The sequence below is a fragment of the Quercus lobata genome, chromosome 10, assembly GCF_001633185.2.
Source record: "Quercus lobata isolate SW786 chromosome 10, ValleyOak3.0 Primary Assembly, whole genome shotgun sequence".
In the NCBI taxonomy this organism is placed as follows: Eukaryota; Viridiplantae; Streptophyta; class Magnoliopsida; order Fagales; family Fagaceae; genus Quercus; species Quercus lobata.
In genome coordinates this window covers 4348734-4373326 of record NC_044913.1, presented here as the reverse complement: position 1 = coordinate 4373326, position 24593 = coordinate 4348734, and the positions used below count along the sequence as shown (strand labels likewise).

The window sequence follows — 24593 nt, the reverse complement described above, 5'->3', positions numbered from 1 at the left end:
GGAAAGAAATGAAAATTTTATTGATTCGAGCACAAAGTTGATTAGCTGATTTGCTTAAAAGATTTTGGGTGTGTTATTTAGGTGATGAGTCATGAGTCAAATGGAGAAGAAAAATAAAGAAAAACGCTTTATTGAAAGGTTTTTTGAGATATTAGTCCGAATGTTTGAAGTTTCATGAAAGTGGCAAAAACGAAGTTTGATAGGAAATTAGAGCTTATACAGAAGTATTCCCCTTCAAAGTTATTCACTTATTTTGGCTTTTTTTGTGGTAGAAGCGTAGAAGATTTATTTTGTTCAATATTATAGCCACCCAAGGCATTGATTTCTGACTTCTTCTTTTTTGATAAGTTGATTTCTGACTTCTATTCATTTCAACTCACTAATGATGGTCTACAACAACCACCCACTATAGCCACCTTTCTTTGACAAGGAGTCCATTAGTTCCATACAAGAAATAAAATAAACTCTCAACTCTATCTTTGACAATAAAATCGATTGTAAGCTCCCATCACAATTCAAATGTATTCCGATTCAACTAGTATAATCAAGATTAAGAGTAATTGAAGAAACACAACGCAAAGATATTCATATACATGGAGCATTTCATACATGAAATTACTTGTAATATGATAACAATGTTAAAGGAACCCATGAATTACTTCAATTTGAATTGATTACTCGATATAAATAGGTTCCTACTTCCTACCATAGTCATAGTGCCATACTAAAATCTTAAAAACAAAAAACAGAAGATACTGATGTCAAACACAAAATTGGATCAAAATAGAGTGCTGCATCTGGAAAGTTTTTAAATGCCTAATATCAATCCATAATTCAGACAGGAAAGTGACCCATTTCTACAATTTAACAAAGATATCTCACTGGACTTTTATCCCTGATTCACTCATCATCTTCATTTTTTGACTTCTTTTTCTTCTTCTTTTTAATTTCACTGGCAGACTGCAGGTCCTCTCCATCTTCAGCCTTGCTCTTCTTTTTCTTCTTCTTAGCTGTTCCGTCCTGCTCATCTGAGTTCTTCACATCTTTATCCTGTTGCTCCATCTTTCGTTTCTCCTTTTTCTTCTTCTTTTCTGATTTAGAATCTTCCAAAGCTTCTTTATCCTCGTCCATAGCCTCACCATTCTCTGCAGCTGCAGCTTTTGATTTCTTTTTCTTGCTTTTCTTTCCTGAAGCTTCTGTTGGAACTTCTTCCGTTTCCATCTCTGTGTCTACAAAAGGCAATTACAGACAGTCACAAGTGGAACCATCAGGGAGAACCAATAACTCGTGTAAAAATGCAAGGATCTAATTTACTGAAACTAGCAGCTCCCACAGAATAATGGCCAAAAGCTGAAGGTGTGGAAACCAATTCCTGGTCCATCTGGATAGAATGCTGGGTCATGTCATGTTTTATCATACCACAATGCAAGTGAAAGAATCATGCCCAATTCCCAAACAATACAAATTTCTTATGCAACAGAGTCAAGTTTGGAACCAAAAGTCCTGGTCCATGTCCAATGAGCACAATGCAAGTGAAAGCATCATGCCACATATCCAAATCGAATCTAAGTATCTCATGCAACAAAGACCAGGTGTTCATATATGTGAAATAATGTTAAAAGAAAATAACTAATATTATCTTCTCTTCCATGCACACCTTTGTTTTGATTAATTTCAATTGCAGCTTTCATCACATCAATATTTTTACGAGGTGCAACTCCATTGTCATAAAAGTCAAGTCGCTCCTCAACTTGTTCACGAAGTTTCTCCCCAAAAACAGTAGATCCATTCTCTGCATAATAAGGCAAGGTAACAAAATCAATAATGAGGGGCAAAAGCAGTAATGCTTGAGAAGTGTCCGGATTGATTGCTGTGTCAAGAAGGTTAAAAGTACCTGCAAAGCAATCAATTCGTGATGCAATAGAACACTTGTTTGCAAGATAACGAGCCATTCGGCCTTTGTTCTTTGCAGATGCCCGACCAATAAAAGATGAATGGAATATCAGACCATACTTGGGTGTGTTTCCCTTGGTTTTCAATGCCCTAAAGAGAACAAGGAAATATGAGGGCTTAAATACGATTGAGAGAAATTTGTCATTGGAAATAGTTTTTTCAGCCAAAAGAATACAACCCCAATATGTTTCAAGAATAGAAGTTCAAATTAGCAGAAAGAAATGAATAGTTTCAATACATGTCCAGCTTTATAAGATCCAAAAGCAATTCTACCAAAATAAGAGAATATCGATCAGTTTAAAACCTGAAGAGTGCCTTCTCTGCTCCAAGGATCTGAAGGGTAGACGAAGGGCACTTGGCCAAATTTGTAAGACTACCAGCATGAGAAATCAAGCGAGCAGCAACTACTTCACCAATTAAAGAGGCCAAATTGGGTGCAATATCACTCATTTTTGTGACTAGATAATCATAAAGCTTCCTCCTATACTCGGACAGGTCCATTACCCTCTGTGCAAATTGCTGGACATTAATCAAGTCAATTGGGGACAAATCCTGCCCTGCAGAGAAAGACAAAAAAGAAAAACCAAGTAAAACCAAGTGAATAGAGAATACTAAAAGGATCAGTAATATAAATGAGATTTATATTTTTCTACAATTTCCTCCGCCTTATCAATTCCTACCCATGGAAGCCTTGGCAGCTTCTAAAATCTCCTTGGCCTTATCCTCATCTCCAAGTATATCTGTCAAGCCTGGGATTTTGTCTTCAGTCAACTTTGACTTATCCTCTATATATTTTGCAGCTTTTGCATAAAGATAGTTGTCATTGACAATCTTCACCAACTCAGGAAAATGCCACGAGTACCATTCTCTGCATAGCAGTGATAAACCAGATGATAGTTAGATGAATTATCTAAAATATTCAATTTCCACATTTAATTGATGCGACATGGGTATAATGCTCATGAATCAGCATAATAAACAAGAGGTCTCCCAAGAGGACTATTAGGATAACAAGCCTGTATACTTTTATGGACAACAAAGATGCCAGTTTCAAGAACATAAAATGTTTGTGTAGAACAAGAACATGCCTGACTCTCATGGAAAAGGAGTTGACATCCTTATCAAGAGTATCAAGAAGGAAGATTGCTTGAATCACCATATTGTCAACTCGGTTAACATTGAACTTGACTTTGGCTCTGCTGTAACTGTGCCCCAGACCAAGTTGGGCCTTTTCTAAGTCTCCAGGCTATAGAATTGAAGAAAAAAGAGGAGAAAGAAGTCAATCAGAAGAAAAACAAGTTCATATCTAGGATAACAACAAAATTGGACACATAAAATTAAAAGCAGAAAGAGACCAAAGAAAGAATGCTAACCTTTAGGTCCTTTAAGAACTTACTGAAATGTAGTCGCACACCACGAAGCAGCTCATGAACAAAATCACCACTTTCACAAGGAATTTTAGTCACTTCATGGATATGTGACCCAATCTTAGTATCAACTAATCCTAATTTGAATTTTGGCTTCTTGTCTGCCTTGACTTTCGGGAGATTAAGCTCCAAAAAGCTCCTCAACTCATCAGTCATTAGCCCTGAAACCCCAAAAAACCTATTAAGCGAGGAACCCATCACTTTAATCAGAAAATAACTGCCCAGAAAACACATTGTTGACAATAAGTTTTAAACCTGCAGCTTTTAGTTGTATTCAACTCTCTGAAAACAGGAAGTCCCAGTTAATTATAACATAAACACTCAATTTGAGTTTCTCATATTCTACAAGACTAATCCCTAATATCAATCTAATAACTTTCAAAGAATGCTCAACAACCAAAAACTTGAAACTTAAAATTTAACCATTTGCAAAGGAAGCTCGGAATGGCTCCATCAGAACCCAACTATCCAAAGCCTAGAATAATTAACAAAGCCAGGGACAAGACACAGAAAAATAGTACCCCCACAGTTCCCAAAATCAGAAACCAATTACTGGACTTTGAAGCACAAAAGAAACCTAGAAAAGGCAAAGTACTTATAGCTTACATAACAACTAGAATCGTTACAACACATAAAGCTAAGCATGAACTATACAAGCCTGCTTGGTAGCTAAAAAATGTACAAAAAGAACCCAAATTTCAAATACCATAATGTTTCATTTTTTTTAACCCAATAGCAAATAGACACTCAACTTTTCCATGTTTCTTTTCCTCAATTTTTTCATCAACCAAACACAGAATAAGATAAAATAAATAAATAATAAATAAATAAAATCATGCAAAGAAGTAGCATTCAGTCCATTCATGAAATCCAACACTGACCCATTAAAGCTATCATCACCAAAAACACATACAAACCACCAAAACACCACACATCCAAAGCAAACCCAGAAACCATTTTCACCAAAAATAACCAAAGATTGAAGCTTTTTTGACATCTTAGAGAGCTCACCTTCTGACACAGCGTTACACTGATTGAGAGCATCGAGGGCAGACTCGAATGGGTGAAAAGCAGTGAGCTGGACGACCTTTCCGAACCGGTTCAGGTCAGTTATGGAGTTCCGAACCGCCTCAGTGTTCTGCCCAATTTCATCGAGGCCATGGGCGTGCAATAATGCGTACCCAGAAGCTGACTCGTATAGAAGAAACAACGCCATTGATCTAAAACCCTTTTCTCTCTCTCTATCTCTCTACTGTGAGAATCGGCGGGTTAAAGAGAGAAAAATTGGGCTAGGGTTTAAGATTTTTATCGTGGTCTGAAATCTGTGTTTAGGGTTTATATATATATGACGAGGAATTACCCTTTTTTATATATATAATAAAAGAGATATTTGCTTATATAGTGTTTTAGACATGGATCGGGTCAGACTAAATCGGGTTCAAGCAAAAAAATAAAAAAATAATTTTAAACCAGTTGTGTGTGTGTGTGTGTGTGTGTGTGTGTGTGTGTGTATAAACATGCCAAGGTCTACTAAAGCTAGTAAAAAACAGAGTACGATGGATGTAGAGTTTTCTGCACCAGCCCAACATTCAAGCGAAGAAGAGGATGAATTTCAACGTAATTTTAAAAAGTTTAGAGAAAATAATGGTGCAAGAAGCTTCTTGCAACCTAGGAAGTTAGTAAGTTACAAAGACAGTCTCGTGGGAGACATCCCTGGAGCGTATGAGCAGGCGTTTAAATTCAGTAAAGACTGGGAAGAAGATTATGAATCGGAGGCTGAGATGGAGCCTTTAATAGAGGGTATGGCTGAGGTTAAACTATCCAAAGAAACAAAAGCTCGTATTAGAGCACCTTGGTCGAGAGCCTTGATCGTGAAGGTGTATGGCAGGTCCGTTGGCTTTCACTACCTTACCTTCAAGCTCAATGTGATGTGGAAACCGACGGCAAAGGTGGACTGTGTGACCTTGGGCAAAGGTTTCTTTCTGGTCCGATTCAGCAATAATGATGATTATGACAACGTTCTTAAGGGAGGTCCATGGTTTATTAGGGAATATTTTCTTGCAATCAAACCATGGGAGCCTTACTTCATTGCTTCTGAGGCTAAACTCACGTCGGTGGCAGTTTGGGTGAGGTTACCTGAGCTACCAATTGAATTCTATGATGCCTCTGTGCTGCGTGAAATAGGAAGTGTTATTGGACCGGTTTTACGCATCAATTCCTACACAGCTTCGGAGACAAGAGCAGGTTATGCAAGACTTTGTGTTCAGATAGATTTAGAGAAACCATTGATTAGTTCTATCTGAGTGGGAAAATTAGTTCAGAAAGTGCTTTATGAAGGAATTTCATCTCTCTGTTTTTGTTGCGGTAAGCTCGGTCATAAGCAAGATAGCTGTGGCTTGAAAGTTAAGGAGCCAAATAGAGATGGTGAAGTTGGAGCTTCGTTAAAAACTAACGAGGCTAGTGGGGGAGTTCAGGCCGATTTGAACTATGGCCCTTGGATGGTTGTCACGAGGAAGAAAAAGAATTTGGGTAGGTTGGGAAAGGCTAATGGGCCAGCCAAGACTTCTGCACCTACTCCGTTTGTATTCAAGGGCAATTTGGACTTTTCTCAAGCTTCAGCACATGTGAAAGCAAGTGAAGATCCCACTAAGTCAAGTCACAGTGATTCGGCTGATTCAAGACGTGATATAGCACGTGTAGTGGCAGGCCTAAACATGCAAAGTGATCTTGAGATGCGGAAAGATTGTGTGATGGAGGACTGCCTTGGAAATGCAAGTGCTAGTTCTCAGCAGTACCCGAGGCAAATCTCTGGAAACAAAAGGAAAGCATTAACAAAAAATAAAGGTAAAGGGAGTGAGAGTTTGGGTATTAGAAACTCAAAAAGTTCAAAAAGCCATAAACGGCTTCCTAATAGTGCCGAGGGTCAAAGTGGCTTGTTACTTCTATCTAGAGAGTTGGGGAGTGAAAACCAAATTGAAAATGGAGAGATTTTTGATAGGGCTAACACCACTGCCAAGATTAGGGTGGGCGATTTGGTATAAGAACCGAGTGGTAGCTATTCCAAAGGAGTCCATAGCTCAGATAAGAGCGGCACCAACGGAAACACCAGGGTGGTTCGAGGAGGAGCTGAAGCAGACTTGGAAACATCTGTTTACCATAACTCCAAAGAGTATCAGGTTGGGGGACCTTCCTTTGGACCACAAGGCATGCATCCTCACGCCCAATCCATGGTGGATTTTCCTAACGGATGTGCCAGGGATCTCGTGGGAAGTATCAAAGGAGTTGAGCAAGCAAAGAAGGCCATCTGTGATGCCCCATTGGGACGAATCCGGATGGATCATTCAAGAGAGGAAGTTGGTAGACTTCAGAGGGATGGCCACGGCTCACCTAGGAAATCACCTAACTCTGAAACTGATCCAAATCATGGCTCCAGTGCAGAGATGCGATATGCTTCTGAGTTGCAGGGAGGACATCCTAGGCATCCTGAAATACATGATAATTTGGAAGCCAGACTGGGTGGCATCCAAGGATCTGCTGAGAAGAATAGGGTGGAGTATGGTGGAAGCGGCAGCAATGAATGCTAATCCATCAGAGATTGAGGTGCCGTTGGGTCAATTTGTAAATATGAATGTGTTACTCTGGAATTGTAGAGGAGCTTTGAACCCGAACTTCAAGAGAAGGATTTTTGAAATGGCAATCAATCATCGACCTGCCATTTTAGTAGTGACTGAAACGAGAGTGGGTGGAGACAGAGCAACAAAAATTATTGAAGGGCTGCCTTTTGATGGGTCTATTACTACAGAGACTATTGGCAATGCTCGAGGTTTGTGGATTCTCTGGAAATCAGATGAGGTGGAAGTTCCTCCTCTATCTTCCACAAAACAAGAAATTCACGCTACAGTTAAGGTGCATTCTTCTAATCTCACTTGGCTTATGACTACTATTTATGCTAGCCCTAGGTTAGCTGAAAGAAGAATTTTATGGGAAAATTTGAAAACTGTTGCCCATCTCCACAATTTACCTTGGCTTATGTTGGGAGATTTTAATGAAGTGTTGTGTGGTGAGGATAAATTTGGCGGTAATCATGTCAATCTGAACAGAGCTTTAGAATTTAAGAATTGTTTAGATGAGTGTAATATGTTGGATTTGGGTTTTGCGAGTCCTAAGTGCACGTGGACAAACCGTAGGCCCATTTCAGACCTGATATTAGAAAGAATTGATCGGTGTTTTGCTAATCCGGTGTGGCGTGTTCTTTTCCCAGAAGCTTTAGTGACTCATCTCCCAAGGACATTTTCGGACCATTGTCCAGTCTTGATTGAGTTAAGTAGAGCTAGTGCTAATCAGCAGAATAAACCATTTCGCTTCCAAACCATGTGGTTATTGCATCATGATTTTCTGAGGGTTGTCCAGCAAGCTTGGTCCAACGATAGAGCTTTGCAGGAAGCAACTTTGGATTTTGTAATTAGAGTTAGGAAGTGGAATTGTGAAGTTTTTGGAAATTTGTTTGCTAGAAAGAGGAGGATATTAGCTAGACTTCATGGTGTGCAAAAAGTGCTAGCCAATAATCCTAATGACTTCCTTTTGGAGTTGGAACAGCAGCTGATTACAGAGTACTCTCTAATCCTCATGCAGGAAGAGGAGTATTGGGCACTCAAATCTAGGTTAAATACGACTACTTTTGGAGACCGTAATACTAATTTCTTCCATGTCTCTACGTTGGTTAGGAGGCATAGGAACAAAATCAGAGGTATTAAGGATGTGGAGGGTAATTGGCTAACGGATGAAGTTGAAATTAAGGACTACATTAGAAATGGTTTTAAAAATTTGTATATGACTGAGTTGAATATGACTTCCATAAATTCGGATATTTCGGATTTTTCTTACTGTTTTTTGGATGATGAGGATAGAATTAGAATTGATGGGGATGTGACTGAAGAGGAGATTAAAGCTGGTATATGGGGCCTTAAGCCTTTTAAGGCACCAGGGCTAGATGGTCTGCAGGCAGGTTTCTATCAACATTTTTGGATAGAGGTCAAAAATTCGGTTTGCAAGGAGGTAAGGGGTGTTTTTGAAAAATGTTGTGTGCCAAATTACCTTAATGAGACATTGATTTCTTTGATTCCCAAGTGCCAAAATCCAGAATCCTTAAGCAATTATAGGGCCATTAGTTTTTGCAACTCGGTCTATAAAATTGTTATGAAGATTCTGGTGGCTTGGATTAGACCGCTACTTGGTAGTCTAATTTCGCCAATTCAAACTGCCTTTATTCTGGGTAGAAGAGGCACTGATAATGTTCTAATTGCCCAAGAATTGTTTCATGCTTTGGATAAGAAGAAAGGGAAAACCGATTTTATGGCTGTGAAGTTGGACTTGGAAAAAGCCTACGATAGATTAGAGTGGAGTTTTATTTACAGAGTGCTCCAAGCTTTCTATTTTCCTCCAAAAATTTCTAAGATCATCATGAGCTGTGTTACATCCACGAGTACCTCGGTTTTGGTTAATGGAGGTGCCTTAGAGAAGTTTAAGCCTACTAGGGGCATTAGGCAGGGGGACCCTTTGTCCCCATATATTTTCATCCTATGTATGGAGTATTTGGGGCATCTCATTGAGCAAAAGTGTGTTAGTGGAGGGTGGACACCTTTAAAGGCTTCAAAGAACAATGTTGGCTTTTCCCATCTCCTCTTTGCGGATGACATTATCCTTTTTAGTAAGGCTAATGCTATTGGATGTGAAGCAATTTTGGATGTGCTCAAAAAATTTTGCAGAGAATCTGGCCAAAAGATCAGCTATGATAATCTAGAATTTATTTTTCTCCTAATGTAAATGATGAGTTGAAGGAGGAAATAAGTGAAAGGTTGGGTGTTAGGGAGACCAATAACATAGGAAAATACCTTGGGTTTCCTCTTAAACATCGAGGGGTACCTAGAAACCCATACAAGTTTATCGTAGAGAGAGTTATGAGTAAACTTGCTAGATGGAAAGCAAAATTTCTCTCTTTTGCTGGCCGGGCTGTTTTAATAAAATTTGTCATGTCAGCTATCCCAAATTATATAATGCAAGGGGCTGTCCTACCATCTCATGTTTGTGAGAAGTTGGATAAGATTAACCGGGATTTCTTATGGGGATCAACAAATGAGAAAAGAAGAATGCACATGGTTGGTTGGAGCAAGATTGTAAAGTCTAAAGAAGAAGGTGGATTGGGAATTCAAGAGGCAAGAGCTAAGAACATAGCCTTGTTATCCAAATTAAATTGGAGGATGTATCATGAAAAAGATGCATTGTGGGCGAAAGTAATTCTAAATAAATATTGCTCCCATTCAAGAATTAGATCAAGGGATCCTGAAAAACTTCCATCGTCTCCCAATTGGAAAGCCATTCGCTTGGGTTTCCCTATATTCCAAAAAGGGATTTCTTGGGGGATTGGTAATGGATCTGGAGTAAAGGTGTGGAATAACAATTGGATTAATGGTGATTCTCTTAGGGAGATGATTGAAGGGTCTCTTAGGCAAGGAGAACAAAATTTGACAGTTGCAGATTTGTGTTGTGGTCAAATTTGGAAATGGGAGCTGATTTCATTTGATCTCCCTCAGCCCATTAAAGAAAGGATTAAAACAGTTCCAATTCAATTACATGGAAGTGGGAGAGATACTTTGATGTGGAAATTCTCCAATAATAGAGAATTTACTTCTAGTTCAGCCTACCAGTTGGCAAATCAAGGGGAGGAACCTATCACGCAATTTCATGGCCTTTGGATATGGAAATTAGATATTTTGCCGAGAATTACAAATTTCCTTTGGCTGTGTTTGCATGGTAGTATTCCAGTGAAGGTTGTCCTTGCGGAAAGAGGCATAAATTGTGACAAGGTTTGTCCTCTGTGTAGAGTTCAGGATGAAACTATAGTCCACCTTCTTCGTGAATGTGTTGTTGCTCGTGATTTATGGAGGAAATTGGAGGTTCCTCCGTCTCTTGTTAGTTCCTTCTCTGACAATTTTGAAGTTTGGTTGAAGACTAATTGTTTAAGTGAAGTAAGGCATAAAGGATCCACTTGTGAGAGACCGCGCCCCCGGCCCGTTTTTATAGGATGTTGGGCCAAACCCACGTGAATGGGTGGAGTCGTGTTATTGCCTCTCAAAATGGAGGTTCGACTAGTTATATTTCCCCCTTTAGATTAAGGGTTTTACAATGAAGTCGCCACTTATTTAATTATTGGAAAAATAAGAAAACCATGAATGAAAACGTTCTTCATTTTATTAATTTGAAATTGAATTTACATTGATCACAGGAAATTACATGGCTTTGGCCCTAGATACAATCTAAGATGAAATACATTGTTTTGTTTCCTAGTTACAATCTAAAAATCAAAAATTACATAGATAAGTATTTGATCTACTAACCCTTGATCTAAGCTCGGAGGCTATGTTACAAGATGGGAAGGTGTTAAGCACCCACCTTGCCCTGTGAAACCGGTCTTCTAGACTATGGTGGCCAACATTCATATCACATCATCCAATATGTCAATCAATTTGTATGTTGAATTTAATGTGTGTGCATGTGATAAACCCTAATTCAATTTATTAAGCATGACGTTTGGATTAAAAAATGAACTCTAGTGAATGTGTGTGGATAGTGATAAACCTAGATTCAAGGATTTGAAAGAATTACTAAACAAACATGTTTTTCATATTTTTGATGTGGATTTAAGATTAAATCTAGTGATATGTATGAACATGTGATGAACAACTAAGAACATGTGAAGAACACATAAGAACAATTAAGAACATTTAAACATATTCAAGGGAATTATCATGCTTTAATATTAAATTCTCATCATGGCAATATAAACAAACAGTTAGGGAAATGGATTATACCTTCATGCAAGATCTATATAATGGAGGAGGGGATTCTTGATGGAGGTCCTAAGGGTGGAGGAAAAGAAGAGCTAAGAGAGGGAGAGTGAGTCTTACTCAATACCTTAAGTCTCAGGAAGACTAAGATATGACAAGACTACTTAACTTCACTAGAACTCAAGAGAAGAGAAGAGAAGAGGGGGGGATTTTTTTTGTGTCTTGGAATGAAGGAGATGTGGGGTTTATATAGTAGTGGTGGAGGAAATATGAATGGAAGGCTATTTAATGAGGGTTGACAAAGAATCATGAACCTAGACCTTATTTTATCCTTGGGGGAAATCTGATGCATTAAATGGAAAGATTTGTGGGAGTGAGGAGCAAGTCAAAATTCGGTTTTCCTATAGCTGCTGTAACAGCCTATAGAGCCAATTTTGAAAAATCATATCTGCCTCAATTCTGATCGGAATTGTCTCATTCTTGTGCTCAAATCGAAACCCTGGATGTCTAGTTTCTGGGAAAAATAACCTCATTCACAGATTCAAAATATTATGAGAGATATCGATGAAATGGTGAGCAGAGATCATTTGTTAGAAAATAGTTTCAGCACAATTAACACCAATAGGTCCCCAAATTAGCTCCCAATTAACATTAAATGGCTCCAATCACTCCCATTTCAGACTTAATTGGTTCCAAATTTACTCTAATTAAAAGATAATTGAACAAATTACTCATTGAATAATTAATGTTTAACTATCTAGTTAATTAGGTGTGTGCAACCTTACCATAAAATGAAGTCCTAACCAACCAAATTATGACACATCATCGATCTCAAATTGATTATACTTATAACCAATTGAAATCAATTGTTCATAATCACATATAGTCGGACTCAATTTGTGATAGTGCATCTCAGCCATTAAAACTTGATTTGATGATAACTTTCAATCTAATGGTCCGATTAGAGCTCATGACCAGTTGATTTAATCGTTACAATATCAAGATCACTTTGGTGAAATGAGATTAAGGATCTAATGACCAGAATCAAGATGCATATTTTCAATGTGAAATTACCCTTTTACCCTCCATGTAAGGTTAAATACGGGTTGCAAAATAGGGTGTCAACAGAATGCCCCTCATTGGTAGAGCTTGAAAAGCGAATGCCAATGTAAGAAAGAGACACCTAACTTTGCAATCAGTATTTAACCGTGGTGAATGTATGATGCATGCAAATAAAAATGCAAACAGTCATGTTCTAGATCAAAATGTGGACCGAATCTCGAGGGAGATTGCCTACATACCTCTTAGTGGGAGGATTAGGTCTAAACGTAGTTCATACATGCAGAATTTTTTTTTTTTTTTTTTTTGTATGAGTACAAGATATGCTTACCTGGAGGACAACGAATTTGGGCTTTGGCTCATGCTTTCAGAGGACCAAAGGTTCTGGATCCTGACTCATGTTTTCAGAGACCTAGGATTTTTGGATCTTGGCTCATGTTTTCAGAGGACCAAAGGTTCTGGATCCTGGCTCATGTTTTCAGAGGCCTAGGATTTTTGGATCTTGGCTCATGTTTTCAGAGGACCAAGGGTTTTTGGGCTTTGGCTCATGTTTTCAGAGGACCAAAGGTTCCGGATCTTGGCTCATGTTTTCAGAGACCTAGGATTTTTGGATCTTGGCTCATGTTTTCAGAGGACCAAGGGTTTTTGGGTTTTGGCTCATGTTTTCAGAGGACCAAAGGTTCTGGATCCTGGCTCATGTTTTCAGAGGCTTAGGATTTTTGGATCTTGGCTTATGTTTTCAAAGGACCAAGGGTTTTTTGGGCTTTGGCTCATGTTTTCAGAGGACCAAAGGTTCTGGATCCTGGCTCATGTTTTCAGAGGCCTAGGATTTTTGGATCTTGGCTCATGTTTTTAGAGGACCAAGGGTTTTTGGGCTTTGGCTCATGTTTTCAGAGGACCAAAGGTTCCGGATCCTAGCTCATGTTTTCAGAGACCTAGGATTTTTGGATCTTGGCTCATGTTTTCAGAGGACCAAGGGTTTTTGAGTTTTGGCTCATGTTTTCAGAGGACCAAAGGTTCTGGATCCTGGCTCATGTTTTCAAAGGCCTAGGATTTTTGGATCTTGGCTCATGTTTTTAGAGGACCAAGGGTTTTTTGGGCTTTGGCTCATGTTTTCAGAGGACCAAAAGTTCTGGATCCTGGCTCATGTTTTCAGAGGATCAAGGGTTTTGTGGGCTTTGGCTCATGTTTTTAGAGGACCAAAGGTTCTGGATCCTGGCTCATGTTTTCAAAGACCTAGAATTTTTGGATCTTGGCTCATGTTTTCAGAGGACTAAGGGTTTTTTGGGCTTTGGCTCATGTTTTTAGAGGACCAAAGGTTCTGGATCCTGGCTCATGTTTTCAGAGGCCTAGGATTTTTGGATCTTGGCTTATGTTGTTAGAGGACCAAGGGTTTTTTGGGCTTTGGCTCATGTTTTCAGAGGACCAAAGGTTCTGGATCCTAGCTCATATTTTCAGAGGCCTAGGATTTTTGGATCTTGGCTCATGTTTTCAGAGGACTAAGGGTTTTTGGTTTTTGGCTCATGTTTTCAGAGGACCAAAGGTTCCGGATCCTGGCTCATGTTTTCAGAAACCTAGGATTTTTTGGATCTTGGCTCATGTTTTCAGAGGACCAAGGGTTTTTGGGCTTTGGCTCATGTTTTCAGAGGACCAAAGGTTTCGGATCCTAGCTCATGTTTTCAGAGACCTAGGATTTTTTGGATCTTGGCTCATGTTTTCGGAGGACCAAGTGTTTGGGATCTTAGCTCATGCCGATGTGTGTGGCCTTTTACACTAGTACCTGCAAAATAAAAATTTTCAATTAGTAACAAAGTTATTCATTGAAAAGAAGTTGGCATACCTGGCGAATGCCCCTAGTTTGGGACATATTCCATGCTTCGATGAATGCTGAGGGTGGACAGTTGACTTGATGTTGCACCATTGGAAAATATAGAAGAAGATCATAGTGTTCTGTTCCTGAAGAAGAATTTAATGAAGATTTTTTTTTTTTTTTTTTTTTTTGAATTTGGAAAACTTGAATTTTTTAAAGGAATTGAAAATTTTGATTGATGATTTTTTTTTTTTTTTTTGAAAGCAACCTAAGAAGTATGAGCCCAATGCCCATAGTCCCAAGGCCTTTTTTGAAAATTTCCTTCTTCTTTTTTTCTTTTTCTTTTTTTGAAAATTTTTTCTTTTGTCTTTTTTTTTCTTTTTTTTTTTTGAAATATGAAGATTTATTCATTATCAAAAAGTGAGGAAGATGAAGATGGAGTAAAAGTGATGAAGATTTATTCATGATGATGTTTTTTGAAAAACCTATCCTTTGAATGAGAACAACTTTGGTTGGGAGTTGATGCAGATTGCTGGATAAGTCCTTGCTTAATTTCTGCAAAAAGATAATTTCAATTAGCAATGGATTTATTCATTGAAATGAATTGGAAGTATTTACCCAATGCCCCTAGTTTGAGGCATATTCCATGCTTGAATTGAAGTTGAGTTCATTTGATGTTGCGACAATTGGGGAACATGAAAGAAGATCACGGTCCGTCATCATTGGTTCCTGCAAAAAGGCTTTCTTTCTCTAACTTGTTAGAAACCAATTATCATGAAAACTTGCATACAATATAAATAGGCCAATGCTCTAAGTTTAAACATGCTTAATGCAAACAAATGGGCTTAACCTAACATGCACCCAAACAATTTTGTCACATTATTTTGACTTTGTTCTCCAAGGTTGTTTGGGTGAATGGGACCGGGCCTCTGCAAGGCTGCCTACGTACCTCTGTCATAGAGGATCAGGTCAAGACGTAGTTCAAGAGAACCGGATTTTGAAAAAGAATGATTTTTTTTTTTTTTTAAATTATGAACAAGAGGTGATTCTTTGAACAACCATTTTGGCAAATCAAAGTGTTTAAGAGTCAAACAAATCTCTTTGATTAGGAAGGATCAGGATCATTAAACTCATGTAATCAAATTTGCCTCTTCCTTTTGAACATCATCAGATTAAGTCTCCAAAGGCAATCAAGAAATGAAATGTGATAATATTTATGAATCACATTATTGGGTGCAAACAAGGAGAGTGCTCCAGGTTTGGAAGTTCTTTTGAGTTATTTTGAGGATTTGAGAATTTGAGAAAATTTGTCCTTGGACATATCATCTTGTGGGATTTGACAATTTTAAGCATTTTTCCTTTTTAATTCAAGAGAAAAATATTATTAGAGTTTAAGATGCACCTACAACTAGCAAGACTTCAAGGAGGTCTTTACTCATGGGTTGTAATGTAGGCTGGGTTTGGCTTATGAAATGAAAGATATAAAAGACTCAAAATTCCCTATGATGTTTCCCCCAAGTATGCATTACTCAAAAATCAAGTATTAGAGGAGTTGTCCCATTTCTTCTTTGTCATCTTCTCACTAGTCTTCATTGGTCACTTGTCTCAACATTTGCTTTTATGCTCATTCATCTTGAATCATACCTCTAGACTTTCATCTTGTAAAATCCTTTTCTTTTTAGATTATATCTTCAAGTTTCCAATTTGCTAGGATTTTTCCTTTTTTTTTTTTCTTTCTTTTCTTTGGCCCTAACTTTTGCCTAGGCCGCCCTTTTGGGTTTTCAGCCTAGCGGGCTTTCTTTTTTTTTCTTTCTTTTTTTATTTTTTTTTTGGGTCTTTCATCTTTTGATTGAATTAACTTTTGGGGACCTTTTTTCTTCCTTGTATTTCTCAACTTAATGATTTTTGGTCATTTTGATGCACTCTATAGACTTCTTTCTTACCTCAATGGACTTGCACCTTTTTGTGCTTGATGAATCTTTTCCTTTTTGATGAACTTTCTTTTGGATGAACCTTCTACTCTTCTTGGCATGATGAATTTTAGGTTCTTCAAACTTGATGCACATTTTGTTTTCTCTCACATTGATGGAATTTCATTTCTCCTTCCTTGATTGAGTAAAAACTCCTTTTACTTTGATGATCTCTTATAGCTTAATGAATTCTCTACTTGTCTTTCATGTCTTCTAGGAGAGCTTCATCAATTAGCTTCAAAACTACAAGGTCAACTCCTCCTCAACATGAGATTTAAGCATGCATACTTTGAACTTTCCCACCCTAGGTTTAGATTTTAGTGGGTTTATGCAAAAAAAGGCTAAATGTTTGAAGGTTCAAATGAGCTAGCAATAGATGATGAACATTCTAGGTCATAGGAAATAATTTGGTTTAACCAAAGATGGCCTCCTATCCCTAGTAATGCTTGCTTGTAGGCACAGTGATTCAAGCTCTTTTAATAAATTCATCTTAAAAGAAAAAGTATGAATGCTCTAATGATGTGAAACAAAAGACTTTTGAAAATTGGATCAAGTGCATGGATTCTCGAGATTTTTCGATGGATGGATTTTTTGATTGCCTTTTAAGACCATTTCTTCTTATATTCTAAGTCAAGTAGCAAAAGTCTTTACATGGATCAAATGAAATTAATCATTCCTTGGTACAAGTTGATTGCTCAAGCTTTTAAACATCAAGATTCTAAAAATGTTTTGTCCAAGGGATCCTCATGTACCATTTTGAAAATGAGACTTTTTTTTTTTTTTTTTAATCTTGAAAGAAAGAAAAAAAAATTGGGTCTTTTTTAAAAAAGTCACTAGGAAGTTCAATGCCCCTAGTTCAAGGATTTTTTTTTTTAAAATGACTTAAGGGCTCAATGCCCCTTGTCCAAAGGCTTTTTTCATTTGGAAATTTTTCTCTTTTTTTGGGAAATTTGGAAATCTTGAATTGTTTTTTTTTTATTATATATATACACAAACAAAGCTCATTAAATGCTACATGAAGAATTTGAATTCAAAGAAACATAGAAACATGGAATAAACAATCAAACTTTAAGCTTAACCATGATGTTGCGAACCAAATGTAGAGTGAGGCAAAGTTGGGCCACTTGCTTCCTCTTGGTCCATTTAGGATGCTTGAGGCTTGGTGTGCTTGAACATTGATTATGATGAAATGGCTTGGGCTTTCACTTGGAAGGCTTGAGCATTGATTATGATCTCTTGGTATCTACTTGAAATGGCTTGGGCTTACACTTAGAAGGCATGCATCTTGTGTGAGCTTTTGGCCTTTGATGTTGATCATGAGTATACACCTTTAATAGGCTCAAGTATTGGGCTTAGACTCATTCAAGAAACAAATTGGGCTTCCATTTCAAGTAGAGTTCAATCTTAGGTTTTTAGTTTTGAGTTCATTCACAACATGCAATGTTCAAACAATCACGATGGGCTCAAGCGTTGGACTTGAGTCATCATGGTTCAAACAACGGCCATACAAATGCGTAATGAAATGCAATTTACATGGACCGACCTAAAGGTAGGTTCTATGGGTCATTACAACATAGGTAGAAGGTAGGTTAAAGGTTCCCACAAGCTAGGACGTCATACCTCCCAACTTGTGACGCCAGGAGCGCCGCGTTGGTCCGAACGGTACAGTTTGTCCCTATGAACCACCATGGCATAACCATGATGATCCTTGTCGCGGTGGGTGGTAGGTTCACCACTGGGTATGTGAATCTCAGGAAGACCACAATCCACGGCTAATACTACCGGGCTTCCGGGCTAGCACATAAATAAAATAAATTTCATTCAAGCAAATGATGCATGAAATGCAATATAATGACATATTAGACATATTATATACAAAAAACAATAAACAAACAATGACATGGTTGGCCACCATAACCTAATTGAAACTTAACCCTTAATATCCCCAGCGGAGTCTCCACTGTGAGAGACTGCGCCCCCGGCCCGTTTTTATAGGATGTTGGGCTAAACCTATGTGAATGGGTGGAGTCGTGTTATTGCCTCTCAAAATAGAGGTTCGACTAGTTATATTTCCCCCTTTAGATTAAGGGTTTTACAATGGAGTCGCCACTTATTTAATTATTGGAAAAATAAGAAAACCATGAATGAAAACATTCCTCATTTTATTAATTTGTAATTGAATTTACATTGATCATAGGAAATTACATGGCTTTAACCCTAGATACAATCTAAGATGAAATACATTGCTTTGTTTCCTAGTTACAATCTAAAAATCAAAAATTACATGGATAAGTATTTGATTTACTAACCCTTGATTTAAGCTCGGAGGCTATGTTACAAGATGAGAAGGTGTTAGGCACTCACCTTGCCCGGTGAAACCGGTCTTTTAGACTATGGTGGCCAACATTCATATCACATCATCAAATATGTCAATCAATTTGTATGTTGAATTTAATGTGTGTGCATATGATAAACCCTAATTCAATTTATTAAGCATGACGTTTGGATTAAAAAATGAACTCTAGTGAATGTGTATGGATAGTGATAAACCTAAATTCAAGGATTTGAAAGAATTACTAAACAAACATGTTTTTCATATTTTTGATGTGGATTTAAGATTAAATCTAGTGATATGCATGAACATGTGATGAACAACTAAGAACATGTGAAGAACACATAAGAACAATTAAGAACATTTAAACATATTCAAGGGAATTATCATTCTTTAATATTAAATTCTCATCATGGCAATATAAACAAACAGTTAGGGAAAGAGATTATACCTTCATGCAAGATCCATATAATGGAGGAGGGGATTCTTGATGGAGGTCCTAAGGGTGGAGGAAAAGAAGAGCTAGGAGAGGGAGAGTGAGTCTCACTCAATACCTTGAGTCTCAGGAATACCAAGATATGATAAGACTACTCAACTTCACTAGAACTCAAGAGAAGAGAAGAGAGGGGGATTTTTTTTGTGTCTTGGAATGAAGGAGATGGGGGGTTTATATAGTAGTGGTGGAGGAAATATGAATGGAAGGCTATTTAATGAGGGTTGACAAAGAATCATGAACCTAGACCTCATTTTAGCCTTGGGGGAAATTTGGTGCATTAAATGGAAAGATTTGTGGGAGTGAGGAGCAAGCCAAAATTCGGTTTTCCCGTAGCTGCTGTAACAGCCTATAGAGCCAACTTTGAAAAATCATATCTGCCTCAATTCTGATCGGAATCGTCTCATTTTTATACTCAAATTGAAACCCTGGATGTCTAGTTTCTGGGAAAAATAACCTCATTCACAGATTCAAAATATTCTGAGAGATATCGATGAAATGGTGAGCAGAGGTCATTTGTTAGAAAATAGTTTCAGCACAATTAACACCAATAGGTCCCCAAACTAGCTCCCAATTAACATTAAATGGCTCCAATCACTCCCATTTCAGACTTAATTGGTTCCAAATTTACTCTAATTAAAAGATAATTGAACAAATTACTCATTGAATAATTAATGTTTAACTATCTAGTTAATTAGGTGTGTGCAACCTTACCATAAAATGTAGTCCTAACCAACCAAATTATGACACATCATCGATCTCAAATTGATTATACTTATAATCAATTGAAATCAATTGTTCATAATCACATATAGTCGGACTCAATTTGTGATAGTGCATCTCAGCCATTAAAACTTGATTTGATGATAACTTTCAATCTAATGGTCCGATTAGGGCTCATGACCAGTCGATTTAATCGTTACAACATCAAGATCACTTTGGTGAAATGAGATTAAGGATCTAATGACCAGAATCAAGATGCATATTTCCAATGTGAAATTACCCTTTTACCCTCCATGTAAGGTTAAATACGGGTTGCAAAATAGGGTGTCAACACCACTCCTTGGTACTTCCTTTTCCTTTTTGCTGTTTGGAATTTGTGGAAAAACAGGAACAAAGTTATGTTTGACAACTCTATTCCTAACACAATGCTTGATAGGGTGTGTCTTGGCCAAGCTAAGGAATATTTTTACTGTGTTAGTAAAGCCAAGCAAGTCACGTCTAGGACTATTATCCCTATTAAATGGTGCAAGCCTAGTCCGGGTTGGCACAAACTCAACACAGATGGTGCTTCACTTGGAAACCCAGGCAGAGCTGGTGGTGGAGGTATAATTAGAAATAGTGATGAAGTGTGGATTAGGGGTTACTCCAGATCAATTGGGTACACTACAAGTGTTATGGCTGAATTGTGGGCCTTAAGAGATGGGTTATCTCTTGCTATTCAGCTGGGTATTAGTAAGTTGGAAGTGGAACTTGATGCCAAGGTAATAGTGGAGATGTTAAATAATATTGACAACACTAATAAAAAATTGTCTCCATTGCTTCTTAACCTGCAGATCTCTCATGGCAAGCATCACACAAGTTCGGGTAGCTCATGTGTTTAGAGAGGCGAACAGGTGTGCTGATTACTTGGCTAAGAATGGGTGCTACATGAGGGAGGATTTTGTTATTTTTGATGTTTCCCCCTCTAATGAATTAGATGGTTTACTTATATTTGATAGAAATGGTCTATACAGTTATAGGCATGTAGCCTCTACTTTGGCCTCTGTGGCTGGTTTGTAACTTCTTTTGTTGTTTAATATTATGCCTATTAACCAAATATATATATATATATATATATATATATATATAAACATGCCAAACATACACTTTAAATCGATTGTAAATAGGTCGAATTGAGTCAAAGTTACGGGTATTTTGTATTTTTCCACGTGTTAAAAAAAATAAAAAAAACAAGAAGTATCAAATATAAAAAGATAATAAAATACCTAAATTAAAAAGTTAAATAATCGGTAGATTCTTAAGTTAGTACAATTTAAAGATCTCTTTAACCCATGTTTTTGAGTTTAAAAGGGCAAATGAATTAGAATTTGGGCTAACTTCTTCCAAAATTTCTTATTCATATAGTGTGTGTATATATATATGTATTAATTTCTATTCAATAAAATAAAAGGAAGGAGAAAAAAGTGGAAGAATACTCTTTGACTGAAGTTTCTCTCTCGAACTCTCACACCTCATTTGGTTTTTATTATTGATTTATCATCCTTAAACTTACGTTAACCTTTTGAGTTTTGTTTGCCAGCTTGGTTTAAGAAGTGTACATTATTGTTCGTGATCGCATGGTGGTGGGTTTGATGGTTCAATTTGGTATTCATTGGCTTGGTAATGGTTTGATTTGGTATGGTGGTGGAAAAATGAAGAGATGAGAATTTTTTTTTTTTTGTTAAGAAGAAAAAGAGAGATGCTATATTCATAACAAATCATAAGTAGTTAATTATTATTGGTTCAAATTTGAACATATCACTGAGATTACTTTTATGCCCCAACAATAATAACTAGTAACAAGCTATCATTTATGATTTATCGTGAAAATGTTGTGAACATTGCATTTCTCGAAGAAAATTAGAAAATAGAAAATATTACTGTAATGACCTTATTACATAAATTTTGAACAAAACATTTCATGGAAAAAAGAAAAGAAAAAAGAAAAGAGAGTTAAGGTAAGAAAAATAAAATCCAAATACTTAAAAGAGAGAGAGAAGAAAAAAAAAAAAAAAAATAGAGAAGGCCAAAGGATTTGGTGTAGATAGGTAATTTCCATAAAATCCTCACTTTTCTCCCCAATTTTTCTTGATTTGGGGGGCTGGATTATGGTTAGCCCATTAAAAAAAACAGCCGAACCTCATAATTTTTTCTCCTCTTTTTCCCTTCTAACCAAACACCCATTTCACCCAAAATATCTTCTATTTTTCCCTTTCTCCTTTCATTCCTCCAAAATCACCCCAACCAATCATACACTGAATCAATTTTATTTTCTTGTATAATTTTGATAAATTCACCATGGTTTAAAAAAATCATATCAGACCAATCGATTCAAATTCAACTAGAAACTGAACCTTCAATTGGTCCGGCAAAAGTAGTTCGGACATGGAATTCACCCACAAAAAAAAAAAAAAATAAATAAAAAGAAAAGAAAAAAGACGCTTATTATTCTCCCTCGTCCATTAAAAGTCACTTGGGCCAACTACAGGTGCAAGTGACATGTTGAAGTGTGAACCCAGCCCATTTACACCTTCAAAACGGTGCGTCCTCAAATCCACCTCTAGCTTCTGAACTAAAAGTGAAAAGTGAAAAACCACAGCTCAGAAAAGAGAGGGAGGTCGATACTCGACATTGCTTGAAGCTGCTCAAACTCAACTGGACTATCACATAACAATCTCAATTCTCAAGCCAGGTAACAAATCTTCGTTCTTTTTCACTTAAAGCAACTAGCTTTAATCTCAAATCAAATGTTTCGTTTAGTTTGCTTAAACCTCCCACAACAGTTAAAGCACAGAGCTTTACCACAAAGCCATGCCCACTTGTTCTCAAAACTCTCTAATACCATCGAAACACCATCTTTTACAGTCTCTTTCCTTCAAAAATCATGTGGGTTGTCCTTAGAATCCGCCATTTCAGCTTCCAAGAAGCTCAACATTGTGAGCACAAAGAATCCCAACTCAGTTGTGGAACTTTTGACAACTCACGGTTTGACTCAGACCCATGTCAAAAGTTTAATTACTAGTCGTCCAGTCTTGCTTTTGGCTGATTTAGACAATACCCTGAAGCCCAACTTGGAGTTGTTTGAGTCATTGGGGTTTTCTAGCACTAGCCTTGGCAAAATGCTTACCAAAGACCCACGTGTGCTTGAAAGTGATGCATACACTGTGGTTGAGTTCTTTAGAGCTCATGGTTTCAGTGATCAGCAAATATCAGATTTGACTATGAAGCGTCCAACATTGTATTTGTTTAATGCACATAAGATTTTTAAGCCAAAGCTTGAGTTTTTCAGATCTTTGGGCTTGTCAGAACTTGAAATTGCGAAGATTTTGTCGACCGAGCCTTATATTCTAGAAAGGAGCCTCGAAAACCAAATCATTCCTTGTGTTCAAGAACTTAGGCGGATTCTTGGCAATGATGAGAATGTCGTGAAGGCTATAAAGGCATGCTACAGGGTACTTGAATGTAAAGTGGAAAAAGTGCTACAGCCCAACATATCGATGTTGGTAAGCCGTGGTGTACCCATGTCCTTAATTTTGAAAATGTTCTTGATCCAACCAAAATCAATGCTTATGAAGACTTATCGGTTTAGTGTGATTGTTGATGAAGTTATGAAATTGGGTTTCGATCCCAATAATCTGCTATTTGTTCTAGCCATACGTTCCATGGCGGTTATGAGTAAATCTTTGTGGGAGCAAAAGGTAGAAGCTTTTAAAAGTTTTGGATTGTCAAAGGATGAGATTTATGCAGCATTCAAAAAGCAACCCATGTGTATGATTGCTTCAGAGAATAAAATCAGGAAATTGATGAGTTTCTTTGTGAACAAACTGAATATGACACCTTCAATGATCTCCAAGAATCCAAATCTTCTACTGCTTAGCTTGGAGAAGAGGATTATTCCAAGGTGTTCAGTTCTGCATCTTTTGATATCAAAGGGGTTGGTTAAGGAAGAAACTAGCATTGTTTATGTGTTCAGAATGACTGAGAAGAGGTTTGTGGACAAGTTAGTGAGCAAATATCAGAAGGAGGTTCCAGATGTTGTTAGTGCACACCAAGGCAAGATAGAATTTCAAGGGTTCCCCTTTGATTTAAAAATTTGAGTTATTATGAGTTCAACAAATGGCAATGATGGAACAAATCACTGCCTTTGGCCACATCTTCATTTAGTTTAGCCCATCTTTATTGCTCACATTGGGTGATGAATAGAAACTCGTCAAAGTTGAGCTGAACCTTTTATGTATGGCGACAAACCCCATGCACTTGTTTTATGGAGGTGGCTATGTGGGCTGGCAATTTGAAATTTGAGTTTAGAAGAAGTCAGTAACCCTTGGCCTGCTCTGATTACATTAGACAGGAGTATGGCATTGCACAAGAATCTTTATGATCCAGCTAGCTGGTGGTTCTCTCAAATTCCCTTTTTTCATCAACAGTAAGGGTGGGTTCTAAGGTTGATGTTATTTAAAAATGTGATTCAAATGTCGTACTCTACGATGTTTAGGTGTTTCAGGTCTTGTGATATTACTCAGAAACCATACATTTTTACAATTCTTATCATTCTCCTGTTGTTTTCTCTAAAAAGGTTAGTTTCTTTTGTTTTTTTTTTTTGTTATCATATCTATTTTGACTTGCATTGATTGATGACTACCTATGCGTTTGTTCTTTTTCAGTCTAATATCTCTGTCATCTCTTTGTGTTATTTTACTTTTTCTATTTAATTAGTAATTGTTCTGTACTATACTAATCCCATGATGCCATATTCGAAGTCTAATATGGGAATGGTTTCTTATTAAAGATTCTCAGCTAGTCAGCTTGAATAAGTCTAGTTTTTTTTTTTTTTTTGGTGAAAATTAAATAAGTCTATTTAATAATGGTAAGAACTATCTCTTGGTAAGGGCCTCTTGTTTGGTAGATGCTATGGAATGACTTGGGGGTTTGTTGCATAAAGT

The 24593-nt window shown here is 37.2% G+C and overlaps 2 protein-coding genes across 2 annotated transcripts; one reads left to right on the top strand and one right to left on the bottom strand.

The window, feature by feature from the left end:
- Positions 1–627: 627 nt before the first annotated feature.
- LOC115963321 (nucleolar protein 56-like) lies at positions 628–4745 on the bottom strand. Its single transcript, XM_031082288.1, has 8 exons — positions 4392–4745; positions 3327–3541; positions 3042–3199; positions 2634–2821; positions 2258–2510; positions 1895–2043; positions 1658–1792; positions 628–1229 (listed from the first exon to the last, which is right to left on the bottom strand). The coding sequence occupies exons 1-8, from the start codon at positions 4594–4596 to the stop codon at positions 901–903; spliced, it is 1632 nt and encodes a 543-aa protein (XP_030938148.1). The 5' UTR covers positions 4597–4745; the 3' UTR covers positions 628–900.
- Positions 4746–22195: 17450 nt separating this feature from the next.
- Positions 22196–24308, top strand: LOC115962466. The gene has a single exon (XM_031081308.1). The coding sequence runs from the start codon at positions 22398–22400 to the stop codon at positions 23745–23747; it is 1350 nt and encodes a 449-aa protein (XP_030937168.1). The 5' UTR covers positions 22196–22397; the 3' UTR covers positions 23748–24308.
- Positions 24309–24593: the final 285 nt, after the last annotated feature.